General features: G+C 39.2%; 1 protein-coding gene across 4 annotated transcripts in view; it reads right to left on the bottom strand.

Moving 5' to 3' along the window:
- DNAJC5B (DnaJ heat shock protein family (Hsp40) member C5 beta) overlaps nucleotides 1–25,489 on the bottom strand; it is a 124,056-nt gene that overhangs the window by 17,547 nt on the left and 81,020 nt on the right. For all 4 annotated transcript variants that reach the window (XM_054497528.1, XM_054497526.1, XM_054497527.1 and 1 more), the window contains 2 exons: nucleotides 5,817–6,030; nucleotides 2,165–2,336 (listed from right to left, as the gene is read on the bottom strand). In XM_054497528.1, coding sequence (XP_054353503.1) covers nucleotides 2,165–2,336; nucleotides 5,817–6,030 — 386 coding nt within the window. The remainder of the gene's footprint in view (nucleotides 1–2,164; nucleotides 2,337–5,816; nucleotides 6,031–25,489) is intronic.

The following is a 25,489-nucleotide window of genomic DNA, read 5'->3' as shown; positions in this document are numbered from 1 at the left end:
TTGCCCAAATTGTGTAAATTTCAAGTCCCACAAAATTTGGATCCCTGCATAGGAGCTGCTAAATATTTAGAAATAAGATAAAGCTTTTCCTTTTGGTTAAGAATTCTTAACATAGTCAAACAGGATCGTGGTTTACTTCATCCAGGATCTGACCTCTGTGATGGAATTGGTAGCTCTGGGGTGTCAGAGCTGAGAACAGTGAGAGACATGTAGATTCATCACCAATCACCCAGCAGGGAGGAAACCTGGGTGGAATCTGGCACCTAGTATGAATTTCTGTTCCAGAAAAGAAATCTTCCACAAAGAAGGTCTACTGAAATGACCTGGTGGAGCTTTTATCTAATTTAAAACAGGAAAGACTGTGAGGCTGTTCAGAGAAGTGTGAAACACTGGATTGGGGATATCTAGGTTCAATTCACCTAGGTTTGGTTTTCCCACTGTAAAGGAAAAGTTCAGTTAGGTTGACCCAGTGGAGGATGTTGAAGATACTCTCCTATCTTGCTGTCTCTTCTGGTCCTGTCAGTGACTGAGTACTGGGCTGGGCTGATGAATGTTATGGGAGATCCTATGGTCTATGGGGCCAGCAACCCCTGACATAATCTTGTAACAGTTTCTCTCCTTTACAAGAGCAGATAGGATTCAGATGCTAGGATTGTCATTCTCAGGCAAGTTGTGTCAATGTCACGGACCTTTTCCTGAAGAAAAGGAGTTTCCATGCATACATTACTCCTTAACCCATTAACTTGTATTCCTGCTTGCTTGGTCTTCTTGGTATATATGACCCCATTAAAAGATTAATTTGTCCTTTTACATCTCAAATAAAGGAAAAGAAAGTTATAATTCTGTTTCACCGTGGGCCCACAATTTGGCTTCAAGGTCAGTAATAAAAAATGGTCAGAACACCCCCTCTGTTTGCTGGACTGGCCACCTACAGGTCCCCACAGCAAGGGGTCCCAGGTTTCAAGAAAACTCCTTCTGTCTTCTCTGAGCTCCCAATCCTGAAAGAGTCTGGGAATCTATACAATTCACATGATTGAAGACCCTTCCTCTGAGCTGGAGTCAGGGTGGGTAATACCTGGAAATTACTTAACACTGCATTTCATAGGGAATAAAAGGTGTGTGGAAGCCTTTAACTAGTCTCCAATGCTTGACAACCTGGAATTTCCATTTCAGTGTGATCAAAAGAATCAGAGTACAATATAGTCCAGAAAAGTACACTGTTCCTAATTTTAGCAGTTCTGACAAAAATGGGCCACTGTCTGAATTATCAAGTAATTCTTTTATTTGGCTGTCTAGGTTTTTTTGGGATTCAGTGATAAAGTCTGTACTCCAGGATAACTATGAGAGAGAATAATGGGAGAGAATGACAGGAGGATATTGGCTGTAAGGTGGAGCAGGACAATGGCAGGTCTGACCCCAGCTTCTTTAAACAAAGGCATTTCCCAGAGGACATAAAGTATTCCTGGTGCGGTGAATCCTGTGAGATCTCATCTTTCCTTACATTTTAAGAAATTTTTCATTTCTGGATAGAATGAACTTGAAGAATCAAGTACTACATCACAGTCATGCATACACATGGACACACGGAGGTGGGTTAGCAAAGCAAATAGTCCCATCCTTGATGCTGGTTTGAGGCTACTCCTGAAAGAAGCTACATTTCAGGTAAAGAAGGACTTCTCTCTCCTAGTTCACCCAAATTCATAATCAAGTCATTAAAAAGAAGCAAAGTCGAGGGTTGGTGACTTTTTTTGATGCCCACTTTCTTCTATTTTAAAGGAGATCCTAAAGGAACCGGCTGAAATACTTTTTCTGTGAAAAAATTTCTACCTTGGTTCTCCTGCCCTGAGCATTCTCACCCAATCCTCCCTGAATCCAGTGCTCACTCTCTTGTAATGAGACCTGAATTGTATTTCCTTTGATTCATCATCAGCATATTTCATGATTTTCTTTCTAACGGCATCAGGCACTGCTTTTCTCTATGCCTGGTAAAGGTATCTATCTTTTCATCCTCCCCAGAAGCTGTACCAAAGCTGACAGTCTGTGAGGTTCCACCCATTTGGTTGTGGGAGCTCTCCTACTATAGTGATAGCTGTCCCCGTGGGACCTGGTGCTTGCTCAGGCCTATGAATGGACACTCACTACCTCTGCTCTTATCCTACCCCACCTTTTTCCATGTCGGACTTGATCTGCTCCTCCAGATCCTCTGGGGACACATAGAAGTCCTCTTCTGACACTGACGGCTCGGGCCGGCAATGTCCACAGCAGCAGTTGCAGCAGCAGCACAGGCAGCAGCAAAAATAGCAGCCCGTCAAGAGGCCAATGATGACAAACAGGGCCTAGGGAAACAGAGGCAAAGCAAAATGAGGATGAGGGGTGATGGGGTGAGGGGAGAACCCATGAAATCAAGTCTGTACCCAGGTAACCCCAGAGACCTGAAGACTTCACAGTTCACCCCACAGGCCACATCTTCACCCTCATCCTTACTCCACATAAGAACTATTTCACTTCCTTAGAAACCAATTTCCTGGTAAAGTTTTGCCTAATAAATTAGACCCACAGGAAATGACTTGTAGCCAAAGTAATAAAGTATGGCCTTTCTTTTTTTATTCTTAAGCTATATGGTGATCATTATTAAGAGCAGAGCAAAGCAAGACAAAAACCAAAAAACCAACCAACAAAACCTCTGCAGGTCAAATGAGTTAGCAAGCCCCCTGCCCAGGGGAGCTGAATCATTCTCACCAGAATGATAAAGAATGAACTGTCCGATACCTCCCCCTCCTACACTCACATTCCTGCTGGTCACCAAGTCCTGGAGAGCATCTCTCCTCAAGTCTCTTGCATCCTCCCTCATGCCTGTATCCTGGCCAGCAGGGCTTCAGAACAGACCTTCACTATGTCTAGTCTGGACACTTCAGCAGCCTCCCCTCTGGCCTCCCTCAAATCCATGCTGCACATTGCTGATACAGTGAACTTTCTGAAATACATGTTCTCTTGAACCCATGCGATGGCGCTCCTGTCTCTGAGATACAGCCAAGATCCTTATTACGGTGATCTGGCTCTGCCAATGCCTCCCTGCACCAGCACAGCCCTGTTCTTGCCTTTCATTGCCTTATAGCTCTGCTCTCCCTGTGGATTCATCTGTCTGGACGTCCACCTCCCAGTTCCCCAGTCACCTAACAAAATATCCACCTGGTGTGTAAGACTCATCTTAAAGATCCCTTCTATGACATCTTTCCTGATCCTGCCCAAAACAATGACTCCCTCCTTTGTCCCCAGTTGCATTTCATGCAGACTTCTACTTTGGTGCTTTTTTTAAGGGATACTTTTAGAACATTGATCAGTTTGGACTAGACTATGAGCTTCCTGCAAGCTGGCACTGTCAGCTAGTCATCTTTCAGTTCCTCCTACTGAAGGACTTAGTACCTAGTATGTGTTAGATGCTTATAAAATACCAGCTGAATTAATGATTGTATAAAGTAATAAATAAACAAATGATTTGCTCCACCTGGTGAACAGCAGCTGGGTTTCCCCCAAAACATGAAAGGTTTGCTCGCTGTTTGTTATAGCTAAAAACTAAAAGAAACTCTCAACTCCTCCAATATGAAGTTATAAAAAGTCAGTTTTTGTGAATTGAGCAAAATCAATTTAAGATTGTATCAAAAATATGTAATTTGAAATAGAAATAAAGGGGTTTATATACCTTTAATTGAAACACAGATTTTATCTAATTAAGGGAGCAAGAGGGATAAAGAGGACTTTTGTGCCTGTGTATTTCTTCAATAACTTCAGGTAGAAATCTTTAATGTTGACAGCCCTCACCTGCCCCACTCCTGCTCCGTAGACCTGGACTTCATCTCTGATTCTGGCCCCAGGTGTGAGGTGGAGCCTCTGGTGGCTTGGAGCAGGGGAGCTTCAGTCACATCCTCAAACATACAATCTCTTTGCTATGGAAAATTTACATTTTCGTAGTCTTAGATAAATTACTCTGAAAACAACCGCAACACCGGCCACCTCACTAACAGTCTCCACAGCCTCCTGTGCAGTGTTCTTGAGCCATTGCCCCAAGAAACTCCTCCCTTTTCAAAGCTATTTTTGTCCTTTTTGTTTTTACTATGCAATTCCCATATTGTTCTCTTCTCTGAATTTTTCTTTTCATTCATATAATGTTTTGTTCTTTATTCCAACTTGATTGTCTGCCTTCTGTGGAAATAGACTTGCTTTATCCCTTACAGTGCTTAGTACAGTACTAGGCACAGGTAGGTGTCTAATATTTTTATAAGTACATATTTTTGTGGTACACTGATTCATTCATTTAGTGCATATTTAACACATGATTGCTACATGCAGGGCCACTCTGATGGGTGCCGTGAAATTGGGCTTTGGCACAAGGAGAAGGAAAAATACTTTTTTTGTGGTCTTATGTTTAAAGAACCACACCAGGAATTATTTTGCATGTCTCTCACACTACTGGGCAGATTCTGCTTGTCCATATGAATTTTGATCAATTTTGTCAGCTTCCAAAGCAAGGAAGTTTATTCTCATTTTTATGCAGGCAGGCCCTGATGTGCCATCAGGTGGATGTGTGTAATTATCTGGACCTGCCTTTGCAGTATCTTCCCACAGAAACAGTGTCACGCCCAGAGGTTGAGTTCCCACGCAAACCCACAAAAGCTTGTACTGTCCTATGAACATTCAATCTATTGTCATAAATGACATTGTCAGTGTATACACTCTCATTCCAAATTCCAAATCTGCTCAACAGGAACTTGTCTCTCCCCTAAGTCTTCAACAACAGAGAAAAGGGTTTCAAATGGGAATCCCAGGTATCCCCGAGAAACAGAACTCTGAGGACTATAGCAAGCATATTAGGCTAGGTTGCAAGAATACTTTTGCATGCTGATGTACAAAAACATATTCTCTCTCTTCCTGCATACATAAAACTCAATTTAGCAAGATTTAGTGGAAGAAAATAGCAATCAGATACTACTATTAAACCTGCCTTTTTAGATATTTAATAATTATTATTATTATGTATTGGAACTTATATGAATGTGAACTGTCCACAAAATATGTTGATGGACTACATGTATGACCCATGTGTAAATATACTTTTATCAGAAGATAAGGATATTAATATTCACAAATAAAAACCATCACCAAACATAGATATACTAGAGATTCCTAGGAAACCAAACAAAATTTACCACACGAACGTCAATTCTGATTGAACTAAGCCCTTAAAAATGTCACCCTTTTCTTGACTACGTATCCATTTTGCTCTCTGTCCCCCTGTCTCTGCCTCTCCAATTCCCTGTCCTCCACTAGTAAATTCTCACCTTTCCCCCTCATTTCCTCCTCCTCTACCTCACAGCAGGCTCCAAGTGAGTCTCTGACATAATTATCACTTATTTTCCCCAGTATTGTGTTTGCTGATGTAGCCTATGCTATAGATAGAAAAGGACATGGCTAAATTTGCCCTGTAATAATTTATTAAGCAGTTGTCACACTAATAAATTATTTTTGGTTTTGAGAAATGAGTCAGTCCTTAATTAGTCATTATAAAGAATTAATCTGAAGCTCCAAATTCAAATATAATTAATGTCTAGAAGTATTTTAAATCATGTTGTATCTTACAATTATTTGATGAGCTAAACCAGAAATGATCCTAAATAATAGCATTCAGTGGAAGCAATATCTCCTTTTATTTACCAGAGTTTAATAGCAGGAAGGTTAGACTTCCTTTGAGATGGAATCTAAAAGAGTGATTAATATCATGGTCTTACAGGAGATTGTGAAGAAAGGAAATTCAGTTTCACCTTTGCCCACCAGCTCGACAGCATGAAGTAGGTGTTAACGTTTTCGTCTCCAAACTGCTCGGCCACGTAGAGTCCCAGCGATCCGTACTTGTCGTATATGCTTCTCTTTGAAATGTCGGTAAGTATGGCGTGGGCGTTGTTGATTTCTTTAAACTTCTCAGTAGCAGCTGGATCATCTGGATTCTTGTCTGGATGGTGTTTCAGGGCCAATTTTCTTTTAAAATAAAAGAAAAACAAGGAGAGTGTGTTATTTGACAAGAATGAACCATGGCATTTTAGAAGGGCACTGTTCATTTGTATATTCTTTATTAGTGCAAATACTGTGAAATGGTAAGTTTCAGACTAGCGGTGATTAACAAGTACATTTTCACTAAATGATGTCTCTTGTTTCGAATGCACAGGCGCAATAGTACTATTTCTCCTCTCACATTTCCAGAGGAATTCTCAGTATCTGCATGACTGTTGAGTCTGAGAGACATTTGTTGTTGGCAAATATGCGAAGTTTCTTTTTACCAAGAAGCTATCAGTAGCCTGCCCCTACAGACCTTTAAGAGTTTCAGCAACAGGACCAGTTTACACCAAACTTCCATTTAGAACCAGAAGAATTTTCCAGAATTAACAGAACGTCACAACATATATTCTAAAAGTTCAACTCAGCTATCAAAAAAGTCTCTCTTGAACAAAATTAAGACCCCTTCATTAATCTTCCACAAGTCCTAACTATCTCTTGGTTTTCTGAACAAATACTGTGACTTCCTTTGTATTCAAATGCATATTTGGCCTCTTTCTAAATAGGGTTTTCCACTTAATAATCTATAGAAATTTTCTTGTGGGCATAAGGCCTTCTCCTCTGTGGATCAGAAAGCAGTTCCTGAGGGACTCTGCTGGAAATTCCAGCTGACTCATCTCCCTACTGTGCCTATCATACGTCTATGTAGGAACACACCTTAAGCTTTTGTTTATTGTATTAGTTTAGAACAAATTGTTTCATTTTAAAACAGTAAGTCCAGAAGTAAAGCAGAAAACTAAAGTATACCTTATAAATCAATCTACATGATAAATGGAAAAAATCACATCTATTTTAGGAACTGAAGTATTATTGATTAGGAAGTAGATGAATATTTAAGGAGCTCAGCATCAGGATGCTTTAATTACCAAAATATTTAAAAGCATAAATCATGATGTATAATCCATTCTAATCCTAAACACAGAATAAATTTTTAAAAATCAAACAATGATGATTCATCTTAAATTTATTTAACCAAAACTTTTTTCATCCTTTTTGAAAGATATCTGGGGTACTTATAAATTCTTATAGATAGGACCATTGGAGACATGTTTTTTTACATACAGAATTTATAATGAAATATTTGCTAATAGCATAAAATGCCTTTTATCATTTTTTTACTTTTATGTTTACTACATTTCAGCACTGTTAATATTCCTGGAATTCTCACTCTGGGCCCTGAAATAGGAATTGCAGCATTTCCCCCCCATGGTTCCAAAGATATCACATCTAGGCCAATCAAATGAAAGGGCTGTTATTTCTGCCTTGAAAGGAAGAAATCTCCAGGCGGACAGATCACTTGAGGTCAAGAGTTTTAGACCAGCCTCATCAACAAGCCCATCTCTACTAATTAGCCAGGTATGGTGGCACACACCTGCAATCCCATCTACTCGGGAGGCTGAGGCAGGAGAATTGCTTGAACCCGGGAGGTGGAGATTGCAGTGAACCAAGACTGCATCACTGCACTCCAGCCTGGGCGACAGTGAGACTCCAAATCAAACAAACAAACAAAAAAACAGGAAGGAAGAAATCTCTGGAAAATGCCTCTTTACACACATTTTCTTGTTTCTAGGGTGGCTTCCTGTCATTTTTTAAACAGCTTGGATCTCTGTCAGCTCACAAGGGCAGATGCACCCAATCCATTTTTCACACTCCTAACAATGGAGTTGGCAAATTCGGAGAGCTGGAACACTTCCACTTGTAACATATCCAATTCCTGGTCATCAGCAACATTTTGATTCCTCTTGGCAGATACTCTTGGCTCTGAGGAATCCTCGGGAAATATGGTGGGCAGAGACAGCTGCCAAAACTCTACAACCGTCAAGGAGGTGGTCGTGCAATGCCTCACCCTCTTGCATGTTGTCCATAGAGAAAGGAAACAACTATAGAATGTAGGGTTTAAGGAAGTGCCTGGAATATTTTTAAATAGAATAGGCACCTATCCATTGTTAAAGGTATTTGTTGTCATTTCTACATTGATACTTAAAGTGACATAATATTCAACCAGAATGTGAGCCTTTAATTCTAAACGTCTCCACACTCTTGGTCACCTGTCAATGTGGCATGGCTATAGCTAATATTAGAAATAGCATTCAATGCCTCTAATTTCCACTTCAAAATCTAATGACAGCTTTCAACTAAAATGCATAGTGAATTTAATTAGTGGCAGATAAGATAAACATGTGGTTTATAGTTATAATTATCTAAAGCCCTCAAGATCTTCCTATTTTGAGGCAGTGGCATAATTCTAAGAGTTACAGTGTTTTGCTCCATTCTCTTCCTTTCCCCATCCAACATTTCAAGATTCAATTAAACTACTGCTACCTACCACTCTCTACCAGTCTCTGAGTCACCTGAGGCCTGATTCTAACCATGCTGTCCCAGCTCTTAAAATATTTTAATGTCTGTCAATCTCATGGTTTATATGAGGCTGTTATATGTACCGTTTGGATATTCTCTAAGTGCATGTAAGTCCTTTACAAATTTTTACTTTGGTTTTTAAAATTAATTTGTGGTATTTTAAAAATGCATATTCTAGATACGAGTTCTTTTTTCAGTTATATGTATTGCATATATCTTCTCCCATTCTGGGGCTTTCTTGTTGTTTTACTTTATGGTATCTCTTGGTAATCACAAATTCTTTATTTTAATTTACTGAATTAACCAATTTGTTCCTCAATTCAGGAAGATATTGTTCTATAAACTCTCTATAACTCTAAAATCTTTATAGCTTTTCCTTTCATATGGAAGTCTATGGCCCATTTATACCTGACATTTTAATGTGCTGGAGGGTAGATGTCTAATCTCACTTACTTATATAGATATTCCACTCTTGTAGCACCATTTATTAGGAAAAGAAAATCCTTTCCCTGGATTTCTGGGATCTCTATTCTGCTCCATTGGTCAATTTGATTATTTCTGGGCCAATAACAGTCTAACATGTGATGCTTTAAAATATGTCTTCATATCTTAAAGAGCAAATTCTGCCATATTGCTGTTCTTCAAGAGTTCTGTGGTTATTCTGGGTCCTGTACATTTCCACATGAATTTTAGAATTAGCTTGTCAATTTACACACACACACATACACACACACACACACACCCAAACACATGCACACACATTCACACAACCTATTGAGATTTTTATTGCAATTGCATTGACTCTATAGATTAATTTGGAGATTGACTTTTGTATAATATGTCAACCTATTTCGATCTTTTTAACGAATTTTAAAGTTTTATCATTTTTACCTTTATGTCCTATGTATATTTTCTTGGATTTAGTCCTGGGAGCTCAATTTTTTGTGGTTTTGACATTTAAAAATGTTCCTAATTATTTATTGCAGATAAAAATAATTTTTTTCTATTTTTATGCTTAGGTTTGAAATAATTGTTGTATGTTGATTTTTTTATTCTTCCAACTTGCTAAGCTCATGTCCAAATTTTATTAAATTATAAATCTTTTAAATTTTCTATATAGACAATTATATAAGCTCAAGTGATAACTGGATTTTTTCCCTTCAAATCCTTATGTCATTTACATTTCTTCCCTTATTGTACTGCCTTGGATAAGACCCCCCACCCCAAGTACGATGTCAAAAGTGGCTGTAACAGGCGTCCTTCTTCTGAATTCACTAAGAGTGAATGGATGTCGAATTTTATCAAATGTTATTTCTGCACCTATAGAGGAGATATATTGTTTCTCTTTTGGTCTGTTAATGTGATTGATTGAGTTTTTAAATGTTAGATGAAGCTTATGTTTCTGGGATAAACTCAATTTGGTCATTATGTATTTTTAAAATTTATTTCTGGGCTTGGTTTTCTAATATGTGAATTAAACTCTATAAATTTTCCTCTAAGTGCTATTTTGACTGCATTTCACATCTTAATATGTAGCATTGAATTATAGATATTTTATAATTTTAATTATAGTTTGTTATTTTTAGCCACAAGTTGTTTTGAATTATACCTCCTAATTTTCAAATATATGGAAAATTTCCAGCTATTTAAAAATTTTGCTCTTTAACATAATTGCATTGCTGTTAGAGAACATATTTGGTATGATTGAAATCCTTTAAAATTTGAGACTTTACTTATGTCTTATTATTTTTATAAATGTTCCATGTGTGTTTGAAAAGGGTATATATTCTGTTCTTATTGGGTACTTTGTTTTTATAGCTTTTGATTTTGTTTGTTAATTGTTTTGTTCAAATCTTCTATATCCTTAGCCATTTTATTGATTTATCAAGCCAGATGTGTTAAAACTTTCCACTATGAATGTAGATTTGCAGATTTCTCCTTAAAGTTCTGCCAACTCTTTGTTTTGTATATTTTAGGCCATGTGTTTTAGAAGCCCATAAACTTATAACTGTTATATATTCTTGGTGAATCAATTTTTTTTATTATACTTTAAGTTCTGGGGTACATGTGCAGAACGTGCAGTTTTGTTACATAGGTACACACGTGCCATGGTGGTTTGCTGCACCCATCAATCCATCACCTACATTAAACATTTCTCCTAATGTTATCCCTCCCCTAGCCCCCCACCCCCAGACAGGCCCCACTGTGTGATATTCACCTCCCTATGTCCATGTGCTCTCATTATTCAACTCCCACTTATGAGTGAGAACATGTGGTTTTTGGTTTTCTGTCCTTGTGATAGTTTGCTGAGAATGATGGTTTCCAGCTTCATCCATGTCCCTGCAAAGGACATGAACTCATTCTTTTTTATGGCTGCATAGTATTCCATGGTGTATATGTGCCACATTTTCTCTACCCAGTCTGTTATTGATGGACATTTTGGTTGGTTCCAAGTCTTTTTATTGTGCATAGTGCCGCAATAAACTTACGTGTGCGTGTGTCTTTATAGTAGAATGATTTATAATCCTTTGGGTATATACCCAGTAATGGGATTGCTGGGTCAAATGGTATTTCTAGTTCTAGATCCTTGAGGAATCGCCACACTATCTTTCACAAGGTGGAACTAATTTACACTCCCACTAACAGTGTAAAAGCGTCCCTATTTCTCCACTTCCTCTCCAGCATCTGTCGTTTCCTGACTTTTTAATGATCACCATTCTAATTGGCGTGAGATGGTATCTCATTGTGGTTTTGATTTGCATTTCTCTAATGACCAGTGATGATGAGTATTTTTTCATGTGTCTGTTGGCTGCATAAATGTCTTCTTTTGAGAAGTGTCTGTTCATAACCTTTGCCCACTTTTTGATGGGGTTGTTTGTTTTTTTCCTGTAAATTTGTTTAAGTTGTTTGTCGATTCTGGATATCAGCCCTTTGTCAGATGGATAGATTGCAAAAATTTTCTCCCATTCTGTAGGTTGCCTGTTCACTCTGATGGCAGTTTCTTTTGCTGTGCAGAAGCTCTCTATTTAATTAGATCCCATTTGTTAATTTTGGCTTTTGTTGCCATTGCTTTTGGTGTTTTAGTCATGAAGTCTTTGCCCATGCCTATGTCCTGAATGGTATTGCCTAGGTTTTCCTCTAGGATTTTTATGGTACTAGGTCTTACATTTAAGTCTTTGATCTATCTTGAGTTGATTTTTGTATAAGGTGTAAGGAAGGGGTCCAGTTTCAGTTTTCTGCATATGGTTAGCCAGTTTTCCCAACACGATTTATTAGATAGGGAATCTTTTCCCCATTGCTTGTTTGTGTCAGGTTTGTCAAAGATCAGATGATTGTAGATATGTGGTGTTATTTCTGAGGCCTCTGTTCTGTTCCACTGGTCTATATATCTGTTTTGGTACCAGTACCATGCTGCTTTGATTACTGTAGCCTTGTAGCATTGTAGCATAGTTTGAAGTCAGGTAGCATGATGCTTCCAGCTTTGTTCTTTTTGCCCAGAATTGTCTTGGCTATGCGGGCTCTTTTTTGGTTCCATATGAAGTTTAAAGTAGTTTTTTCCAATTCTGTGAAGAAAGTCAGTGGTAGCTTGATGGGCATAGCATTGAATCTATAAATTACTTTGGGCAGTATGGCCATTTTCACAATATTGTTTCTTCCTATCCATGAGCATGGAATGTTTTTCCATTTGTGTCCTCTTATTTCCTTGAGCAGTGGTTTGTAGTTCTCCTTGAAGAAGTCCTTCACATCCCTTTAAGTTGGATTCCTAGGTATTTTATTCTCTTTGTAGCAATTGTGAATGGGAGTTCACTCATGATTTCACTCTCTGTCTGTTATTGGTATATAGGAATGCTTGTGATTTTTGCAGATTGATTTTGTATCCTGAGACTTTGCTGAAGTTGCTTATCAGCTTAAGGAGATTTGGGGCTGAGACAATGGGGTTTTCTAAATATACAATCATGTCAACTGCAAACAGAGACAATTTGACTTCCTCTCTTCCTATTTGAATACCTTTATTTCTTTCTCTTGACTGGTTGCCCTGGCCAGAACTTCCAATGCTATGTTGAATAGGAGTGGTGAGAGAGGGCATTCTTGTCTTGTGCCATTTTTCAAAGGGAATGCTTCCAGTTTTTGCCCGTTCAATATGATATTGGCTGTGGGTCTGTCATAAATAGCTCTTATTATCTTGACATACGTTCCATCAATACCTAGTTTATTGAGAGTTTTTAGCATGAAGGGCTGTTGAATTTTGTCAAAAACCTTTTCTGCATCTATTGAGATAATCATGTGGTTTTTGTCATTGGTTCGGTTTACTTGATGGATTATGTTTATTGATTTGCATATGTTGAAGCAGCCTTGCATCCCAGGGATGAAGCCAATTTGTTCGTGATGGATAAGCTTTTTGATGTGCTGCTGGATTCGGTTTGCCAGTATTTTATTGAGGATTTTTGCATCCATGTTCATCAGGGATATTGGCCTGAAATTTTCTTTTCTTGTTGTGTCTCTGCCAGGTTTTGGTATCAGGATTATGCTGGCCTCATAAAATGAGTTAGAGAGGATTCCCTCTTTTTCTATTGATTGGAATAGTTTCAGAAGGAATGGTACCAGCTCCTCTTTGTACCTCTGGTAGAATTTGGCTGTGAATCCATCTGGTCCTGGACTTTCTTTGGTTAGTAGGCTATTAATTACTGTCTCAATTTCAGAACTTGTTATTGGTTTATTCAGGGATTCGACTTCTTCCTGGTTTAGACTTTGGAGGGTGTCAAATTTTTATCATTATGAAGTATCCCTCTTTATCTGTAGTAATGCTTTCTGTCTTCATTTTAATTTTAATAAAGCTATACAGCTTTCTTTTGTTAAGCATCTGCATAGCATCTTTGCCCCTCCTTTTATTTTCAAATGTTCTGTATTCTTAAATATTAGATATGTCTTTTGTAAAAACCATATGATGTCAGTTTTTTATTCAGAGTGACTTTTTTCTTTTAATTGAAGCATTTGGTCTATATTTATTATTAATATAATTTCTGATATTTTTCAGGTTTAGTCACCATATTCTATTTGTCCTTTCTAAAATATACTCATATTTCTTTTCCCTTTCCTTTCTTGCCTTCTTGTTGGATTAATTTCTCATTACTCTACTTTTTTTCCCTGTTGGTTTAGAAATTATGTATTCTTTTATCATTCTTTTCAAATCCACTGGGGATTAATTCACAGTTTTCTTTTAAAAAACAATAAGTTTTTATTTCACCTCAATTTTGAAAATTTCCCTGGATGTAGAATTGTAGGTTATCAGTTACCTTCTTTCACCATATTGAAGACTTTTGTCCTCTGTCTTCTGGCTTCTGTTACCTTGGTTGAAAAATCAGCTGTAAGCCTAATTGTTGTGCTTTAAAAGTAATATGTATTTTTTCCTCTGGTTGCTATAAAGGCTTTACATGTTTAGATTCTGGAAGTTTTCCTGTGATATGCCTGGGTATAGAGTTCTTTGTCTTTATTTTGCTTGCTTTTATTGAGTATATGTGGTTTAATATCTTTCATGAACCTGGAAAATCAACATGTTGTTTTTTCAAATGGCTTTTTCCCATTCTCTTTCTACTCTCCTTTTTAGACTCCACTTGCTTATATCTAACTTAATAAATCTTCTATGTTTTTTATCTTTTTCCATTTTCCATCCTTTTGTAATTCTTTCTTGTTAATGAAACTTCATTTTTATCTTGTTAATAAATCTTCTATTTTTAAATCTTTTTTCATTTTCCATCTTTTTGTAATTCTTCCTTGGTATTTTCTTCTGAGCTATCTTCCAGTCAACTCTCTAACCTGATAAAACCTACCTTTGGGTTTTTTCCTTTGGTGGTTGTATTTTCTGTTGTAGAGTTTCTATTTCTTTTGCAAATCTGAAATATCCCTTTCCATAATTTTCAGGATTTTTAAAAAAAATTCTCAGTCTCGTATTTTATCTTCTTGGTCATAGATAGTTATTTTAAGATCTGTATCTGATCATTCAAGTGTCTAAAATTCTCATGGCTCTGTTCCTATTATTTCTGCTAAATCTTGTTCATATTGTCTTGATTTGTATGCTTATCTCTGTGGCAAACATTGCATTAAAACATATTTAAGAAATAATTTGAGGACTAAGAAGATATTATCTTAAACCAGAAAGTGTTTTTATTTCCTATTTTCAGATTTCTGTGGTCTTTGCAAAACTAAGATCATCTTAATCCAATATTAAAGATCAAGGTTTCCTTGGCTACCCAGATGACTCAAAGTTCAGTTGCAGTCCATACAAAACTGGTGTTCCTATTATTTATTTCTCTGTAACAAGGTACATAAAGTTTAAAGTTTAGTAACTTAAAACAACAAGAATTTTATTTAATTGCTCAAATGTTGTCATTGAGCAGAACTTGGTGGGGACAATTTTGAGCTCTGCTTGGCATTGGCTGAGGAAACTTCATTGGAGCTGATGGATATGCTCCCAAGATGGCTTCACATATATGCCGATAAGTTGGTGCTGACTGTGGTTGGGAGCTGAGCTAGGGCTGCTGTCTGGGGAACTCTGTTCTCCATGTGGCTTTTCCTCATGGCTAGATAAGGCTTCTCACAACAAGATGGTCTTGGGGTAATTAAATTTCTTGAATGGTGGCTAGCTTAAAACAAAAGCAGAAACTGGTAGACCTTTTTAATATTTAGGCACAGCATCACTTCTGCCATATTCTAAGGGTTAAATTGAGTCAGAGAGCCATCCCAGATTTATGACTTATAACACAAGGACATGAAAACCAGCGGGCATGGTTGTTGACGACCACCAAAGTAATTGTCAACCACAGAAGATTTCCTTCTAGTTTACCCTTTCTCCTGGATTACAGCACTTCAGAATCTCAATAAAATTGCAGGACCTTCATCCTTGTTGGACTAGTGTCCAAGTTTTCTCCTTTTTTTGTCTGTAGGGCTGTTTTTTAAAGTCCTGCTTAGCCTTTCAGCTTCTGTCCTCCAAGATCAGGGCCCAGTTAGCAGTAATTCTTTACTCTCAAATGCTTTTAAGATATGTGGGGGGGCAGTGGGAGGTGGGGTGCGGGGGTGGGGGGTGTGTTCTTTCAGTTTTTCTAGTTGCTGTCAGCAGGAGGAACAATCGCTACAAATTACCTAGTCAGTGAGAACCAGGAAACTCCTGATGATCACTTATGTCTTTGTTGTCTTCTTTCAACTGTATGTTAATCCCACCAAAGGCCTTACATGCTGTTACACAAATGAGCCAAAGACAGCCTCTGTGTATTGGCCCCTAGCTTTTTAAAAATTTCTTCACTGCAGGATGAAACCCAGTAGCTCAAAAGCCTGCCAGCACCAAAGTCAGGTTTTTACACATCTAACTGTTTATGTATTTATTCTTAAATATTTTTAAAATTTCAATAGCTTTTGGAGTACAGGTGGTTTTTGGTTACATGGATGAATTGTATAGTGGTGAAGTCTGAGATTTTAGTGCATCCGACACCTGAGTAGTATACATTGTAGTTTTTTATCCCTCACCCCCTTCCACCCTCCCCCTTCTGAGTCTCTGAAGTCCCTTATGTCACCCTGTATGCCTTTGTGTACCCATAGCTTAGCTTATAAGTGACAGCATACAGTGTTTTGGTTTCAATTCCTGAGTTATCTATTTAGAATAATGGCCTCCAGCTCCATCCAAGTTGCTGCAAAAGACATTATTTTTCTCTTTTTTATAGCTGAGTAGTATTCCATGATGTATATATATCACATTTTCTTTAGCCACTCATTGGTCAATGGGCACTTAGGTTGGTTCTGTATCTTTGCAATCGTGAATTATGCTGCAATAAGTACATGCATGAACATGTCTTTTTGATATATTGTGTTATTTCCCTTTGTGTAGATACTCAGTAGTGAGATTGCTGGATCAAATGGTAGGTCTATTTTTAGATCTTTAAGAAATCTCAATGCTGTCTTCCACAGTGGTTGTACTAATTTACATTCCCACCAGTAATGTATAAGCATTCCTTTTTCACCACACCTGTGCCAACATCTATTGTTTTTTGACTTTTTAATAACGGCCATTCTTGCAGGAGTAAGGTGATATCTCATTGTGGTTTTAGTTTGCATTTCCCTGATGATTAGTGATGTTGAGCATTTTTAAATATGTTTGTTGGCCATTTGTATATCTTCTTTTGAGAAATGTCTATTTAACCCATCCAATTATCTAAAAAATAGCCCAACTATCAGATTTCCAGCCACGTAGAGCCAGTCTGCTTTACCTACCCTGCAAAACCTCACTCCGCTTCTGCTGGCTTTTGATAAGATAGAGCTTTGTGGTTATAAGACCTCAAGCTTTTATAGCTCTTTGGACCTCTCTGACTCAAAGACCTGCTATGCTGCTGGATGACGTAACTAGACCCATAAGCCCCTGTTTTGACCCCCTCTTCCTTAGAAGTTCCCTCACCCTCCTCTCCCGGATGGTGCCCCTTCACTGAAAGCCCCTGGGCAGTCTTATGCTGTGAGGGCCCCTCTCACACAGCCATATCGAAGCACCCAAGCACCAACAAAGCTTATTATGTGTTACTGCCTCTTGTGGTCATATCTTTTCTCTTGATCAGCCCCTGAATCCCTCAAATCCCCTATAACCACTTCATGCACTTGCACCTAGTACAACTGCCCTCCCACAAGAAGCTTGAGTACAGTATGTGGCTGAGAATGCTAGCAAGGCTCAGGGACTCAGGAGCCACTGGGCCTAGGATTAGTCTCTGTCCTTCATAAGGGACAGAATAGAAAGCTCAGGGCACCATTTGGTTTCAAATTGCAGATTGTGATGCCAGTGCTACCCCTGCTGTGTAATTATTTCTGAAACACCTGCTACCATAGTACATGATTCAAGTACTTTGACCAGCAAGGCCCCACTGAGGACACACTGAAGGCCACATTACACAATCCTATGATTTTCTCACATTTGCAGATGGAATATCTGAGCAACTCACCCCAACCATTGTTTGAGTGTTCTGTCATTTTCTGGGATGCAGTCACCTTTGTGATTCAAGACAGATGGCATGAGATAACAATAGGAACCGTAGATGATGAGCTGTTTCAGAGAATTGGTCTTTTCCCTCATACAGAACCATATGGAGAGTCAAGTGCTGACCTCTAGTGGTAGTGGAGATGGTGAAACCGCTGTGTCTCAATCATTGCATGACAAGTATTTTCCCTCATTTTTACTAGAATGTGTATTAACTTGACTTTATGAGGAATTATACTTGATTTTTTAAATGTAAGGATTAAAAGTACAACAATACTTAATCTTTTTTTTAGGTAGCTTTCTGGTCACTACAGTTTTTTCCTATGGCTGATTAAGAGCCAGTTCATTACCCTCCCTAGTAAGGTAGAAGGAACTGGGATATTTGTGCAAACACAGTAGATAAGATACACGTCCAACACCAATCATAAGGCACTACTTTAGGGGATGAGGACCTGAACTTCTGACACCAGTGGGTCACTGACAGCTTTTAGCAAGCCACTGAGATTTCTGTGTACTGTATAATATAATCCTTTTCCAACAACCTACCAGCCCACAGCTCACTCAGAATCTGTAGGCTGCATACAGCTCAAAATATCTGTATCTGGCCCAAGCTCCCAATAAAAGTTTCTGGGCATCTAACTTTATTATGTTTCCTGGGGGAGATTTTACATTTGTGGTTTTTATTCAGGCCAGCAATCTCTACTGAACTAGAAGGTCAAGGGAGGATAAGACTGGAGTGTAGGAGAAATGGCTGTATAGACTTCCTCCGCCTGATATCTTGTCTCCTACTTTCAATAGCAGCTCGCACCACTGGTTCTAGTCAAAGCTCTCAGCAAGCACTTGCTCTCTCTAGGCCTTCCTCCTGCTGGCTCCTGGCTTAAGTTCCAGTGACAAAGCTCCAAGCAGGTCCTGGTAGTTTTCAGAAGCAGTCCCTGCCAATAGCTCTTTTCAGGCTCCCAGTGTCTCTAGTCTTTCAGTTTTCTCAGTGCAAAAACAAACAGCATTATCCTCTGATCTTTATGTCAAGCTCTCACTTTCTTATTCTTCCTAAACCCATTTTTCCCCAAACTCACTTTCTAAACCTAATAGGACCTATTTTTCTAGACTGGAAGTCTCACTGACAATTTCCTTAACTGTACAGGCTGAATCTTGTGTTCATGCACTTGAATGCTACTCAAACCATCTTACTCAATTTCTTAATCATTCTGATTTCCTGTTTCACCCCCAAGAAGATGACATTAGCCACCCACTAATTCCACTCCTGTTTCTCTGCTGACCAGCATTGCTGGAGAAGATTGCACAACCATGCAAACCAGAGCCAGTAAATTTAAAGAGTTTACTACATAGAGTAAAATTTAATAAGGTTGAAAAGATATGTCTCAAAGACAAGCAAAACAAGGGAGAGTATAATGAGTGGGATAGATGAACTTGAGCATAGGGTCCATATTAATGAATACAATGAATATTATATGTATATTCATCTCTCATAGTATAATATAAATAATTATCCAATACTAAATAGATATTGAGTGAATGAGTGAGTGAAAAAGTTATGGATCATAATGACTCCGGCACCCAGCAATGACTGAGATTGGTACTGCATGAAGAACTAAGAGGCCCGATTAAGTGAAAGACTTGACAAGGGAGAAGGGAGGTTATGCAGCCCACCTGAAGACAACTCTTCCAAGTGGGCTATGAGTATGGCCTCACATACTCTTCTTTTCAGTGGAAGGTTTTAGAACTCAGGAAGCAAATTAGTGCTTGATAGAGATTAATGTCAATTAATCTTGTGAGCTTGAATCATCACTCTGCCTTGTAAATATTTACAATTCTTCTATTAACTATGCATTCCCCTGACATTTACACTTTATTCATAAGCAGTCTCTGTTTTCACCTATAATTGCTAATAAAGATGGGTGAAAGCACCACAGATTGGGGTTGCCACAGATCATTATGGAAATGGCACTCTTTTCTGCTCCTTTTGAAAACAGAATTTGCCTCACTTTGGTCTACTCTGAGGCAACTCATTTCTGCAGAACCGGAAGATAATTTCTAGAAAATTCCATGTGAAGTCAAATGAAAAAGAAGAGTCAACTGAGTCTTCTGCTGTCATGTGAATCAGAATACTTGGTACCTTGTCAACAAGGAGGAATTAAGCCTATCCATGAGGCACAGAGACCCAAGTGCTAATGTGCAAAACTAGTTTACTTTGAATTTTTTTTTTTTTTTTAGAGTCAGGGTCTCACTCTGCCACGTAGGCTGGAGTGCAGTGGTGCAATCATGGATCACTGCAGCCTCAAACTCCTGGGCTCAAGAGATCCTCCCACCTTAGCCTCCCAAATAGCTAGGACCACAGGCACATGCCACCAAGCCTGTCTATAAGTTAATATCTATTTAAGGTTTTGTTTTGTTTAGAGACAGGATCTCGCTCTGTCACCCAGGCTGGAGTGCAGTGGCATGATCATAGCTCACTGCAGCCTCAAACTCCTGGGCTCAACTGATCCTCCCACTTCAGCCTCCTAAATTACTGAGATTACAGGCAACAGCCACCACACCCAGCCTCACTCCAATTTTGTGGCTCTCTAAAAAGCCAAGGAAGAGCTAGATCTTTGCATGATTTCTTACCCAGCATTTTGTTAGGCTCTTGCACCCAACATGCCAGAGAAACCAGTCAGCCTCACGTTGGGGCATCTTAATCTTGTTTCTAGCTCACTTCAAAAATGTACGTATTGGTGTAAATAAAAACCAATGCTTATGTTACAAATAAGATTTTAAACACTGAAGACACATTCTCTAAATTGCATACCTGGCTGTTTTTTTACTGTTTTCCTTTACTTATCCCCTAACTACTTTTCACTTGAAGGTCCCAGAATCATACGAAATGCTCTGGATCCCAGATGGAAGCTAGTATCTTTCCTTGCTGATCTGCCTCTCCTCTGTTTATCGTGTCAGTGAATAATTCCCTGTTCAGCAAAGTGACCAAACTAATTATTTGAGAAATGGTCCCGAAGAAGCTGAGACTATAATCAGGGAGAAAACAGATATTTTCTATTTTCTAATTCTTTTTTGCATTCAGCAAATACTAGCATGGTGCTAGGGCTGGAAGTACAATGAGAGACCAGGCACAGTGTCTGCCCTCAAGGAACTGATAGAATGGGAAAGGCAGAAAAGCAGCAAGGGAACTACTGTCTGTGAGGCTGCAGTGCTCTGCTGGGACAGCGCAGTAGGCCAGGAAGCAAATAAAACCCTCAGGAAGGGGCTCGGCTGCACCCCCACAGGCTGCCACTCCCCGAAGCCACCTGAATGTCTTCTTGTCATCACTCTCGGTGGGATGTTTGGGTTTCTTCTGTCCTCCCCACCCCCAGTTAAGTTCTTTTTGCTTAGACACCTCTTAAAATAATATTGAGAAACTGTGTCCCTTCAACATTTTAAATTTGGTATCTAAAAATTTTTATAAGATTAAACAGATGCAAAGAATGTAATTTTCAGCATATTATAAACATCAGCATGTTAAAATAAAACAGTTGTAACATTATTTTAAATGTATTCAGTGGAATCTAAATGTCACATAATCTAAATACCCCCATACACACACACACACACACACACACACTCTCTATCCATTCTTTCTCATTCACACACTCAACACTTCTTGGCACTTCACCCTGCGCCCGTGCCCTAGCTGAGTTTGGAAACTGCCATTCTGTATGAGAACCTGTTGGTTCTCAGGCCCTTGTGTATTCTTTTTAGCACCCAGTACCCATGTGCCAGACTTGGCTAAGCATTTTGCATGCATCATCTCATGTAATCCTCCACAACCCTCTGAGATTGGATCATTATCTGCACTTTACTTATGAAGAGAGGGAGGCTGAGAAAAGTGAGTTGAATTCAGGTCTTTCTGAATATCTTGCATTCATTTTTAGATATGGGATCTTGCTGTGTTGCCCAGGCTGGAGTGCAGTGGCTATTCACAGGCTCAGTCATAGCATACTACAGCCTCAAACTCCTGGGCTTAAGAGACCCTCCCACCTTAGCCTCCTGAGTAGCTAGGACTATAGGCAAGCACCACCACACTCAGAAATACCCTGTGCTCTTAACTGCTACATTATATTTAGAATACACTTCAATGGAGTGATTTTAGTGTTTATGTGAACATCTCAAAGAGAATGTAGAACTTCCAGCATACTCCTAACACTCCCTACCCTCTTCTGCTTTTCTTCCTAGCATTTAGCAACATCTGATATGCTGTGTGTCTTACTTATTTGTTCATTATTAAGTCTCCCCCTTCCTCTGGCCCTATTTAAAACAGGTTTAAGGAAGCAGGTCTGTTTTGTTCACTGCTATTTTACCTAGGACAGTGGCCAACACAGAGGCGGTGCTCAATACATATTCGTTGAATAATGAACAAGACTTGCTGGTATAAAGCCATTGATAGTGTCAGAGACTCTAGACATACTGGTGGTTGCTACATGCTCTGATCAGCCTTCTTAGCTTCTGCTATCATTAGGTAGCAGTATGGATCAACAATCTAATGACTTTGGAGTGAAGGTCCTTTATGTGCCAACAAGAAAAGAGGAAACCTAATCACACACCCACAGTTCTTGCTGAGCAACAAACAGTAAAATGACACACTTTATTTATCCACTTCAACACAGAATCAGGTGGACTTGCTGCAGGAATACGGTAGGGCCGCTCTTTGAGTCATTGTCACCCATTGTTCACTGCACAGGGTTAGGGCACATCAGGATGTGTTTGAAAAGCTGGTGCCCGTGGCCTCTCAGAAGTCCCACAGAGCTGAAGAGGCTTCCAGAAAGGAATACAAGCCACAGCTGTGGCAGCCCCAGCTGGGTAAGTCTAAAGAACCAGTGGTACAGCCTGACAGAAACCTCTCTTAGTCTGGGGAGGGAACTGTAGAATCTTCTGGAAAAGAATGCATCTTAGGAAAGAGCCAGGTGCGATGACCTTGACACAGGAGGAGGGGTGTCTGTTGGATGAGATCTAGAGTCTAAGCAGAGTGACATTACTGCTAGTGTCTGGCTCACCCCCTGAGCATGTGTCTGGGTCCTAGAGAAAAAGAGAGCTACAAGGAAAACTGGAAGGAGCTTTTCTACCATGCTTTGAACTCACAGGGGGCTCTAACAGAGCATATCACAAAGAGGAGGGAGGGAGCCATCCGCTATGCCCAACCTCAACCCTGCCAGAGGTACAGCCCAGCAGGCTTTGGTGCTCCCTCGGCTCTCAAGGTAAACAGCAGAAGAGGCTTCTGGGCCTGAAGGAGTGGTCAGAGGACTTGGGGACTGAAAGGTTGGCAAGGAGCACCTTCTGTGCCTACCATGCCTGGCAGGGTGATGCAGCTGAGTGGCAGGGGAGCTACAGCAGCAAAGTCTAGCACCCAGGGTTATGTCTAGCAGTGACTGTGGGCGTGCCCACCCAACAAATGGCAAAGCAGCATCAGCTACAGGGTGGCAACATGGCTTGGTGGACAATGCCACTACATGGAGATGAACTGGCTCCCATGCCCTGGGAGACTTCCGCATAGGAGACCCCTAGAAGAAGGACAGCAGAGACTCTGCAGTGAACCCAAGTTCTCAAGTCACTTGAAAGGGTCTTGAGCCTGAGTATTGAGGTTATGTAGAGAAAAAGCTTTGAGTTTCTTATTTCAGCAGTCTCCTATCTCCCCAACTCTTCAATCATCCCACCGTCCACTAGTGACTCTCCCTCCTCCTCACCTCCTATACTAGTTTTCTAACTCAAAATTCCTGTTGGCTCTTGGAGCAATATCTAAATTAGGTGGAAAGGCAAGACATGCCAGTTTAAAGTTCAGGCAAATGTATGAATGATGGATAACTTCTTCTAGGCCTATCTGAATTTAAAAGATTAACTCAAATAAGTCTCCTTCAGGCAGCATGATAAGGGGAGACTTAAGACTTTTAGGCAGTGGGAGAAGCAGGTAAAATATTTGCTTATCTCATGCAAACACTGGTCAGATTAAGTGACATGATGAAGCAACGATAAAATTGGATTAAATAAGCCTTAGACTTCAACCCCTTTGGGATGATTATGCAATACTAAAGGCAGATTTATTCCATAATGAAGGCCCTGGATGAGACCATACCATGAGTTTCACCCTGTGATATGTCACTTTTGACTCGGATCACAAATTCATCTTATGCTAGATAAATGGTTTTTAAACAGCAGCACTAAAGGGCAGGATAATTTTAGACTTGGATATTTGTTCATCCACAGTAGTACCTGATATTTTCACTGTGCTTTGCCACAAAGAGCTTGACATCCCTTGAAAAAAAAAAGATCTCATTTCTCTTCACAAAATGTCAATAAGGCACAGCTTCAATACCTGATGGATTGGCACAGTAAAAGCCTTCCTCTTGTCCCCTTTCTCAGCTGGGGACTCTCCTTTGAGGTAGCTGGGGACTCCATTTTATCAGCTGACTAATGAAGTATGGTTGAGTTTCAGATGACAGAGGAAAAAGGGGCTTTATTCACAGGAAGACTCTATGATAAAGATCTACAAATTGACACGGGAGGGACTGAGATAGGTCTTTGAGGCTGCTTTATGGTTAATTCTGTAAAAGAATGAAGAACTGGAGATACTGAAAATTTCTTTTCCAACTTTGTCCCCTTTTTTAGAGAACACTGTCCCTTTCCCTTCTGGTAAAAGTTGGATCACACCTCCTTGCTAAGTGATAGTGGGAAGTTGTGATTCCCTGAATCAGAGCTAGTTAGACATGAATGGGCATCTGATCTGGCTGGGTCCGTGAGATCTTTGCTCCAGGAGTTTGGGATCAGGACATGCAAATATTGAAAAGGGATCAGGAACCAAGATTGTTTCCCTTTCCCCACCTCTATCTACCTTTCTGGACTATGGGGTTTCCCTCTCCGAGAAGCAAAAAGTTGGTTTTAAAAAGACAGCCTTTAAACAAAAAAAAAGACAGACTTGATGGGAAACAACCTGAATATCTATCAATAGGAAACTAAGTAAGTCATGGGACATCCATGTCGTGGAATACTACATGGTAACATGAAAAGAATGAGAAAACCTTTCATGAACTGATCATTCCTTGGAATTATCTTTAAGATATATTGTTAAGGGAATACAAAGTACAGGCTAGGAGGGAGAACACTCCAACATCGAGGGTGGGAGGACACACACCACTCACGAGGAAAAGGATAGTCTTTTGTATTTACCCATATTTCTGCTTTCTCCCTTATTCTTTCCTTCACACTACCATGTGTAGAAGAAAGGAAAATATAACATATATGCTCAGGATGTTTACACAATATAATTATTATGTGAGGGTTTAAGGCTACAAGTTTTAGATAATGGGAATTGGACAATTGGGGAGATGGTAGGCTGCTGAAATAGATTTTAAATTTTCTGTTGGTTTCATTTGTTTCTCATTCTTCTGGTTCTTTTTTCTTGCCTTCCTATGGGTTATTTGAACATTTTTAGGATTCCATGTTGATTTATTTGTGGTGTTTTGGAGTGTATTATTTTATATGGGTTTCCCAGTGACTCGGTATTATATATGTGTATGCATGTGTGACATCACAATTTATTGATATCAGTTTGAGTGAAGGTGCAAACCTTACTCCCACTTTGGCTACTTTATCCTCCCATTTTTAAATGTCATTGTCTTGAGTTTCAGATGGTATTATACATTTTGTCTCAATCATCATACATAATTTAGAACACTCACGAGGAAAAGGATAGTCTTTTGTATTTACCCATATTTCTGCTTTCTCCCTTGTTCTTTACTTCTTCCTGATCGTCTAAGATCCTTCCTTTATCATTTCCTTTCTTTTGAAGAACTTCCTTTAGCCATTCTTTAAGAGGAGATCTGCTAGTGACAATTCTTTTAGATTCCGTTTATGTGAGAACGTATTTCCCCATTCACTCCTGAAATATAGTTTCACCAGATACAGAATTTTCTGTTGACAGTTCTTCTCTTTCATAACTTGAAAAATGTTTTGTCACTTCCTTTGGGTTTCTGTTGCTTT

The sequence above is a fragment of the Pongo pygmaeus genome, chromosome 7 (genome assembly GCF_028885625.2).
Source record: "Pongo pygmaeus isolate AG05252 chromosome 7, NHGRI_mPonPyg2-v2.0_pri, whole genome shotgun sequence".
NCBI classification, from domain to species: Eukaryota; Metazoa; Chordata; class Mammalia; order Primates; family Hominidae; genus Pongo; species Pongo pygmaeus.
Note: the sequence above shows the minus strand (reverse complement) of the source record. Positions and strands in the feature narration are given on the sequence as shown.